Source organism: Oncorhynchus masou, chromosome 14 (genome assembly GCF_036934945.1).
Source record: "Oncorhynchus masou masou isolate Uvic2021 chromosome 14, UVic_Omas_1.1, whole genome shotgun sequence".
Classification (NCBI taxonomy): Eukaryota; Metazoa; Chordata; class Actinopteri; order Salmoniformes; family Salmonidae; genus Oncorhynchus; species Oncorhynchus masou.
Window position 1 is genome coordinate 30,311,545 of NC_088225.1, and position 10,471 is coordinate 30,322,015.

The window sequence follows — 10,471 nt, forward strand, 5'->3', positions numbered from 1 at the left end:
TTGGGTGACTTTTGGCCCATTCCTCCTGACAGAGCTTGTGTAACTGAGTCAGGTTTGTAGGCCTCCTTGCTCGCACACACTTTTTCAGTTCTGCCAGCAAATATTCTATGGGATTGAGGTCGGGGCTTTGTGATGGCCACTCCAATACATTGACTTTGTTGTCCTTAAGCCATTTTGCCACAACTTTGGAAGTATGCTTGGGGTCATTGTCCATTTTGAAGACCCATTTACAACCAAGCTTTAACTTCCTGACTGATGTCTTGATGTTGCTTCAGTATATCCACATAATTTTCCCGGCCTCATGGTGCCATCTATTTTGTGTAATGCACCAGTCCCTCCTGCAGGAGAAAATTCCCGGACATTTCACATTCTTAAAATAAAGTGGTGATTCTAACTGACCTAAGACAGGGATTTTATTTTTTACAAGGATTACATTTCTGGAATTGTGAACAACTGAGTTTAAATGTATTTGGCTCAGGTGTATGTAAACTTCCCACTTCAACTGCACAGGAGTTGCATCACTGGTTTAATTCATTAGTAATTAGGCTGCATGAATGAACCTGTAGACTGACATCTTGTAATAAAGTCACTGAAGAATACTAGCCTATCCAAAGTGCTATTATGCAGAAACAATCTCTAACATTGATAGCTACACAGACATTTACAAAAAGAAAACCTGTTGATTAAAAAAAGAAATCACACATTTTCACAAAGGAAGAAACAATCTGAAATGGTTCATAAAAATATCATTTTAATGAACAAATACTTTGCATTTTTCTTAACCCACTTCTGGAATGATCTGGAATGATTGTTCCACATTAATGAAATACACATTTATCTTCAATAAAACCATTTCAACACTTCCAAGCTTGTAATGTGCTGCTATTGTAAAATGTCTATTTTACTTGCAGGTTTCACTGTTAGTGGCTCCATCCATTGGTTGGGAATGGCAGCATTAAAAACTTAAAACTATGGTGAGTGAGTAAAAAAAACAGAGAATAAGGCTTGTGTGTGGACCTCTGGAAAGCCAATGAGTAGCCAGACAAGAAAGCTAAAGATCCAATTGAGTGCCTAATGGAGGATTCTTCTCCACTCTGACTGGTCTACTTGATCTCGACGCCCTGGATCCTGACGTCACCCTCGAAGTGCATGTATTTAAACTTCTCGTCTCCTTGGCGATTGGGGAAGTGGATCTCAGAGCCGTCGGGAAAAGAAACTAGGAACTGCTCCTTGGTGAAGGTGATATTTATCTGAGACAGAGAAGTAATTACACATCTTTATCCAAAGAGGTGCTTAGGTATTTGGGATGCAGTGATTGCAAGTTATTGCCACCAGAGGTCCCTAGTAGAACTCCCTTATACATATGGGAAGAGAGGAGGACATTCACATCAGTATGGGTTAAATTGGAAACAGTGTAATTTCTCACCTTAAACTCCTCTCCCTGGTTGAAGGGGAATCCTCCCTCTCTGTGCTCCTCACACCACTTGCCTCCATGGTAGGAATTACACACCACGGCCCGGGTGTCTCCGTGGGCGTCGAAGCGAGGGTTCATGTGCAAGGCGAGGTCATTCTCGCTGTTGCCCACGTTGATGACAAAACTACAGGAAAGGAAGAGGAGAGCACACAGACAGAAGGGATAAGGGACATCCTTTAACCTACAGGACAAGAGGGTCTGGATTGATAATTACACAGAAACAGCTTATAGCTATAATCAACTTTCATTGTAGTTTGATAATATGTTGTGAATATGAACGGATCATTCTCATGATACAGTGACTAGTATCTCTAGGAGGTCTCTAGGCTGCTGACTGAGAAGTGGAGTGACAATGAATTGTGTCTGAATGGTGGTTAGCTACTCACTGTGCTGCCTCAGAGTTAGGGATCCCTGTGATGGTCAGGGTCTGGCCCACCTTGAAGGACATGTTCTTTACCACAACACCCTGTAGGGAGAGAAGGGAGAGACCGAGAGAGAAAATACATCAATTGAAAAACATTAAAGGTGCAATTAGCTGATAGTTAATACATAAATTGGCCATAAGTTATGGCCTATAACTTCTGAAACAAAGACGGTTCTATCAAACCATTGTTATAGTAAGTACCCAGACGTCAATTCAATGTATAATCCACATTAAAATGATGTGGAACAAAGCTGATTCAACCAGTGTGTGTTCAGTGGCTATAATGCAGTTGGACGTGGCTCTGGTGTAGAGCTGTAGAGTATGGCTACACTTTGCTAAACCCTTTCCTGTACTTTTATCCTAGACCCATCAGTCTAACAAATACAACATCTGTCTCTAATTAAAGCTTTTCCATCTATGGAACGGCCCAAAGATATTTGTATAAATCCCAGTCCTGGACAGCGTTCCCATTTTCCATGCAGTGATTTGGAATTTGGAGGGGGAGGCTAAATCTGTCCATAAATGATGGGGGAAGGAAGGCTGGGTTACACTCAGTAAGGCTTAAGTGAAGTCACATTTCCCGCAGGGTCCATATTATGGTGGGCAGCCAACATGGGACCAATGGAGGTTGGGCACGGCACAGGATGAAAGTACTGAGTGATCTTTACATGTGGCAGGCGAAATGGTGTTGAGATGATGTTTGTCTGCACATATACAGTCCTCTTAATGTGCTGCATATTCACCTCTTATTGTTGCCCTTCTTTCCATATGACATCTATTGGCTGTGATGTGTAGTAAATGTTACCCATTTCTGTCACTTGGCAACTCCCAGGTCCTTCTCTGACAGAAGACATAGTTAACCAGTTGAGCTAGAGACCAGGTTGATAATATACTGTATAACCCTGGACAACAGCAGCTAATCAAACAGGAACCTCAAAGGGAAATGACATCAACATTTGTACTTCGGTTTTGTTTCTGTCAGCATAACAGTGGGCATTGGACAAGAACAACTGTCACCTTACCCCTGAACATGTGTTTTAGCTTTCTTACTGGAATGCACTTCTTGTAAGTCACTGGGGGATAGGAGTGTGTACTTAATGCTTTCCGTGTAACTTTACACGTACAGTAAGTGCCAAATCATTGCTTACAAGACATACACAGTATTAGGCCTTTTAACAGCCCAGAGCCAGATACAAACCCATTGACATCCAATCCAGAAATACAACAACAGGATAATATAACATTAGAGCACTATTAGTGTGGCACAGACTAGAAGACTACATTCTGACAAGAGAGAAAGAATTTAGAGGAGAGAGAGAGAATGTAAAGGAAAGATAAATAGAGAGAGCGAAATAAAGAGAGGAGAGAAATAAAGAGAGAGAATGTAGAGGAGAGAAATAAAGAGAGAGAGGAGCAGAAAGGGAGGGGTAGAGGGTGGAAGAGACCGACAGAGAAAGAAAAGTTACAAAAATGAGAAATAGGGAAAGTGGTATAGAGTTCAGAGAGAGAGAGGGGAGGAAAGAGAGAGGGGAGGAAAGAGAGAGGGGAGGAAAGAGAGAGGGGAGGAAAGAGAGAGGGGGGGGAAAGAGAGAGGGGGGGAAAGAGAGAGGGGGAAAGAGAGAGGGGGGAAAGAGAGAGGGGGCGATAGTGAAGTGTTGCATTCTTTCCGTGTTAGTCTTCCCTCTATAATGTAAACTGTGTGCAAAATCTACGGCGCAAGCTGGACTTGGCTACATGCAGCCCAGTGCTACTTCAGACTGCAGTTCCCATCCCAGTGTGAGACATACCTCCCCACACTGTTTGAGAGACACAGGACAGCTGGGGCTGCAGGCAATGCAGAAATAGAATGGGTAGAATGGATATACATAGTTCGGAAATACACATGATAACCGCTGGCTGTATACGTTACTTACTATCAAGCTTACCTGACTGACATTTACATTATAGTCATTAAATAGCAGATGCTCTTATCCAGAGCAACTGCACACATTTTTCACACTGGTCCCCTGTGGGAATCGAACCAACAACATTGGAGTTGCAAGCACAATGCTCTACCAACTGAGCTCGGGACATGACAGCCAATCTAACCCTTGTTAACCTGACGTTTACTGTAGGTATATCCTATAGCTCCGCTTGGGGAAGATCATACTGGCTCACTGGATATAACATCATTCTGCTACTCTATCTATTCTGACTTCTGTTTACGGTAACTTGAATTCATTTAGATCTGAATAGAATTAACCCTGTTGCTCTCAACACATCTATGATTACCATGGTAACCACAAAACAGCCCCGGTGAAACAAAGCCTTTACTATTATATGCAGCCAGAGACCTCAGAGAGTGTTAACACACACACACACACACACCTGTATTGCAAGGCCAAGGAGAGTCATTGTTAGTCACGTCCAAGACACGATGCTGCACATTGAGTTCCTGTTAAAAGTGAGGGAGTGGAGTAAGTAATATTATTGGCTAAATGTGGATTGTAATGTCTAGGAACAGTAGGGGTGGCCCAGGTTGAACCCACAGTGATGCTGTTCATGATCATACTCTGATCAGAGGCAGTCTATCCCACACTGCCTACTGTACCCATATAACTCCCACCCAGCCAACTGTACCCACACAACTAAATACATATGGGTTCAAATTAAACACCCTAAAAATAGTGGTCCGGACCAAAGTCGATCTTATCAACGTTCCTGGGGGTGCAGACATTGATAGCCTATACTTGTGCTTATGGGTTCCCTGATTTGTTAAGGGTGTAACAAGCACCCCCATAGTTCAACCCATTCAAACCCTACTAGTACATACGGATTAGATCATCATATCTAAAGATCACATGGAAGGTATTAAGAGTATAAGGAACTATTTAGAAGACACTTGGATCTTATTAATCCCAAAACAAACATATCACTGCTGTCTGTCGGTCTTCTACATGCCTGCCCCACCAGGCCCTATGTCCACAACCTCTGTTATCAGTAGTAGTTTCAATACGTTTAAATCATTCATTGAGAGAATAAAATTTACTTTTGCAAATGATAGAACTACAAATGATATTGCAATGAGACACCCTTCTCATCTGTAGTCACTGCAGAAAAATACAAAGTGCTGTGTCATAAAACCTAAACAAGACAGTCGAGCCATCTACCATGCTAAAAGTCTGATTAGTCTTCTTAGACGCATCGGCAACAAGGTTGACTATAACAGGGCATTGTTAGAGAGGACATTGCTCTATTACACTGGGCAACAGAACATAGCCTATTAAAATCGGATAATTATTTTCCCAACAGCTGTTTAAAAGCGCCAACATGAACCGTTATGAACTTGCACTGCATGTAGGCTACTTTTCAGATAACAATCAAATGAACTAACATATCAGACATTGTAAACCAGTAAAATAAAATGTTGTACTTACACTCATCTTGACAGCACAAACCGCAAATGTTCACAGCTGAAGAATGCTTTGCTGGCTTCAGACTGCAGTAGAACCAAGCAGGCGAGCTTATATGGTCAAGTGCACTAGCCAAATGTGAGTGACGCTATGATAAACCAATAGGAGTATAGGCGCTCAAAAAATGGACCAATCACAGATAAATTTTAAAAAGCAATATAAACTATTTAGCACGCAAGAGAGGACGAAAATAAAACGTCCATAGTTGAAGGTGATTGAGAATGAGAAGATAATTAATGAAAGTTTATTTATGATCTATTTATAATAACAATATATTTGGGTGAGTCAGAGGAAAGGATGTAGATGACCACAAGACCAGAGACACAAGTAGAGATCACTTTCTTGTTGCCTGGGAGACAGCAAAATATTTGGTTTCAGACAAACTTTTGTTGCTTTTGACTAGGGGAAATTAAATTGTAGCTTTTAGTTGAAAATTGGTTTTAAATCATTGATCAAGTTTCATGTAGGACGATATGGAAGAAAAAAAAGTGTAGTCACAAGCTGACATCGTCTTACAGTATTGCATTTTGGAAGCAGGCCCCCATCAAAGAAGAAACAAACTCTTATGACTGCCTCTGCCTCTGCCTCTCTTTCCCAGGAACACATTTTAAGATCAGCAATAAAGCAGAAATGCTTATTATTAGTCAAAAGGTGGCATGATATTTCCCCAACACAGAGTACATTTCCTGGACTAGCTTGTTAGGGGTAAAGAGGTCCATCTGTGACTTTGGCCAGCGGTGGTGGGGCATCTGTGAGGTGTGTGTGAGAATGCTCTGGCGTGTGTGTAGGACGCAGGGAGAGAGAGGTGTGTGTGAGAATGCTCTGGCGTGTGTGTAGGACGCAGGGAGAGAGAGGTGGGGCCATTGGTTTGTTTATGTGAATATAGGTGGACTGAGCACTAGACTGATTAATTAGGCCGTATCTCAGCAATGGGCTCTGTTTACACATCACTCACATAAATAATCAACAATACTCTCTCTCTTGCATACACACTGACTTCATGCACGCGGGCACACACAAATAATCAACCCAGAACACACGTAATACAAATCTAATCAAATAATACTCATATTCCATACTCAACACACAATGATCATATATATAATTTTGACAATGTCACCGTGAGTCCACAGTTATCAGAAAATATGGGCTGTGTTCAGTACGTTTTTACGTTCTGGAATGTTCAATTGAACGGAAACGGTGCTGTACTGAATGACCAGTTGAAAAATGGGGAGGGGTTTGGTTGGGGGTTGGGGAACGCTGTCAAGTTTCAAGCCACAATTCGCCACACCCACCAAACGGGAGCAAACATACCTCAAAGTCTGTTCAAGAACTTACAAGAACGTTTTGGGGAAACGTGATGTTCAGTACAAACCAGCGGTTGGAACCGGTTCAGGGAACAGAACCGATAACCCATTTTTTTTTTTGAGGAACAGAATCAGAACCGCAAACTAACATGATCTATACTGTTCCAGAACAGAACCTTTATTTTAAAATCATGGGAACAGGTTAATAATCCGGGAATTTTGTTTTTGTCACACAAATAATGGAACAAAGCCCCTTTGCAAAGCCCTCATAGTATCATTCAGCAACTTATTCCAGTGTCGGCCTGCCTTACAGAACATATTTGCCAGGGTATGTGCCAGGGTTTTATAGCTTATTTTTAGTTTTATTTTTTACTTTCTTAAAACAATAATTGCCCATCTCATGGATCAGCTCTCAGAGTTTTGACCACTAAATACATCAGGACATTGCATGCAAAGGCCTATAGGCTTAGATGTCCACTGTATGATATTGCAAAAAAAGAATAACATAAAACATATATAAAGGAAGAGAAGCTTAGGACAAGCCCCGAGAGATAGAGAGAGAGAAAGAGATGCCAGCGGCATGCTGCTACCAGGTGGCGTGGCGAGAATCTGTCTCCTCGCCACGCGCTCTCACCACTGGTGTCCCCCAGGGCTCTGTTCTAGGCCCTCTCCTATTCTCGCTATACACCAAGTCACTTGGCTCTGTCATAACCTCACATGGTCTCTCCTATCATTGCTATGCAGACGACACACAATTAATCTTCTCCTTTCCCCCTTCTGATGACCAGGTGGCGAATCGCATCTCTGCATGTCTGGCAGACATATCAGTGTGGATGACGGATCACCACCTCAAGCTGAACCTCGGCAAGACGGAGCTGCTCTTCCTCCCGGGGAAGGACTGCCCGTTCCATGATCTCGCCATCACGGTTGACAACTCCATTGTGTCCTCCTCCCAGAGCGCTAAGAACCTTGGCGTGATCCTGGACAACACCCTGTCGTTCTCAACCAACATCATGGTGGTGGCCCGTTCCTGTAGGTTCATGCTCTACAACATCCGCAGAGTACGACCCTGCCTCACACAGGAAGCGGCGCAGGTCCTAATCCAGGCACTTGTCATCTCCCGTCTGGATTACTGCAACTCGCTGTTGGCTGGGCTCCCTGCCTGTGCCATTAAACCCCTACAACTCATCCAGAACGCCGCAGCCCGTCTGGTGTTCAACCTTCCCAAGTTCTCTCACGTCACCCCGCTCCTCCGCTCTCTCCACTGGCTTCCAGTTGAAGCTCGCATCCGCTACAAGACCATGGTGCTTGCCTACGGAGCTGTGAGGGGAACGGCACCGCAGTACCTCCAGGCTCTGATCAGGCCCTACACCCAAACAAGGGCACTGCGTTCATCCACCTCTGGCCTGCTCGCCTCCCTACCACTGAGGAAGTACAGTTCCCGCTCAGCCCAGTCAAAACTGTTCGCTGCTCTGGCCCCCCAATGGTGGAACAAACTCCCTCACGACGCCAGGACAGCGGAGTCAATCACCACCTTCCGGAGACACCTGAAACCCCACCTCTTCAAGGAATACCTAGGATAGGATAAGTAATCCCTCTCACCCCCCCCCCCTTAAATGATTTAGTGGCTGTTCCACTGGATGTCAGAAGGTGAATTCACCAATTTGTAAGTCGCTCTGGATAAGAGCGTCTGCTAAATGACTTAAATGTAAATGTAATGCTGCAACACCAACATATATAAAGGAAGAGAAGCTTAGGACAAGCCCCGAGAGATAGAGAGAGAGAAAGAGATGCCAGCGACATGCTGCAACACCAACATATATAAAGGAAGAGAAGCTTAGGACAAGCCCCGAGAGATAGAGAGAGAGAAAGAGATGCCAGCGACATGCTGCAACAACAACATATATAAAGGAAGAGAAGCTTAGGACAAGCCCCGAGAGATAGAGAGAGAGAAAGAGATGCCAGCGACATGCTGCAACACCAACATGCATTTATTTACGTCAGACAGCTACTGCGTCTAATATACAGATAAAGACCTACAGAAAGAGGCTACATCATTCATTTTCGATCAGAATATTTTGTATAAAGATAAGCATTATATTGTTAGATTATCGGAGTAACTCTGGTAGGCCTTAAACGTCTTCCTGACCTCAAGTTCAAATGTCAGGGACAGTTGGAGCCCAGGTACTCACTGCCTTCATATCATAGGCCTGTAGTAGCGAAAGCTTCATTATAGCCACACCACACCAAACCTTCAGAAATGCTTCTAAACTTATTAATGTCAAAACTCAGTCAGGCCATTGTTTATAGGGAAAATATGAGGACGCTATTATGTTGCCGCAAACACAGTGAGAACTTAAATGGGCCAAAGAAAATGTCTCAACAGAATGAAACAGAATACTTGCAAACTGGTTTTAACCGTAACTTTTGGTATCGTTAAATGTGAAGACTGTTATATTATCAAATCAAGTAATTAACTAGGAAGTCGGGGCACCACAGGAAAATGTTGTTTATAGAGTTGCAATTTCCCAAATATAACTCTACAGATATTTTATTATCTTATCAATTACAGTCTTCTATTAATGTATTATTACCTCATCAGTCTCATTCCTGAATGCCGCAAACCCCTGGATATCTGCACAAACCCTAGCATCTGAAATCACGAATCAGCGATATACAAATTGGTTTAATTACTTATTTACTAACTAACTAATCAATCACAGAAATACATAAACACACACAATAGTTATACATGGTTTGATATACACTGACATGATACACTGAAAAGTCCCAAGTGAGCTATGCCGATATGATGGCTTGGTAGACAAAGGAAAGGGGTGGGGCCAGCTCAAGAGCGGGAAACTCAGAGTGGACCTACGTCGACTACACTACACTCATGGGAATGCTTATACTTTGAACATGAACAACCGCTCATTTGAAAATAAATTGCAATTCACATATTTATGAGTGTATGCCTTTGTTGTCCCTCTCTGCGATGCCGGTCTGTCTGCTGGATAGTCAATCGACAGAAAGTCTCTGGATGGTCCACCAGAGATCAAAGTCTTTCGTAGTTGTAGTTTGTTATAATGGATATGTCAGAGTACCATTTGGTTGTTCGACCGGTTGTGTTTACCAGACTAAAGAATTTTAACAGCTGCAGCCTGAATAATTGGTCTTTAGTTTGTAGATTTCTTAATAACCATTTCACCATGGGGATGATCTCCACGTTCTCTGGCCTTGTCCTTTGGTAAAGTTGCCAACCATTTCAACATGTAGCGGCAGCTCCATGTTTTCTGGTCTAATGTACATTTTGTCGGAAGTGGGTAGTAGAAAAGGGGGCGTTCCATGACGCCATGTAATGTCTGTGCTCATGGGGGCGTGGCCACTGACTGATGCTAAGTTACTATGAACAACTATTCTCATTTAGAAGACTAACATCACATTGTTATCTTTCCAAAAGTATTTCTATACTCAATCATTTATTTTATACAATATTCAGACCCCCATAATTGAGAAGTGTATACAAACAAAGAAACAGTAATATGTGTCTCCTGTCCTACATGAGGTCACCAAATGAAACAAAGTAGACATGACTGTCCTTAAGTGTCCACGGACCACTCCATCTGCTTGGAATACAGAAATACTGTTCAATTATTCAACCTTTTGATGACCAAGTGTCTCTCTGTGTTCCACAGACATTCCAATCTCGATACTACAGAGTCAGAAGCAGAGTATTTTACAACCGCCATAAAGCGGCCCCCTCCACCTCTGTGGGAGAGAGAGGGAGCTGTAGACCCACTGTAACCTGATCCTT

The 10,471-nt window shown here is 42.8% G+C and overlaps 1 protein-coding gene across 1 annotated transcript; it reads right to left on the reverse strand.

Annotated features, from left to right (window-relative positions):
- Positions 1-729: 729 nt before the first annotated feature.
- Positions 730-5,422, reverse strand: LOC135554720 (beta-galactoside-binding lectin-like). The gene is made up of 4 exons (XM_064987145.1): positions 5,315-5,422; positions 1,861-1,940; positions 1,427-1,598; positions 730-1,250 (listed from the first exon to the last, which is right to left on the reverse strand). Exons 1-4 carry the CDS (start codon positions 5,318-5,320, stop codon positions 1,104-1,106), a joined length of 405 nt encoding a protein of 134 aa, XP_064843217.1. The 5' UTR covers positions 5,321-5,422; the 3' UTR covers positions 730-1,103.
- Between the last annotated feature and the right edge of the window lie 5,049 nt (positions 5,423-10,471).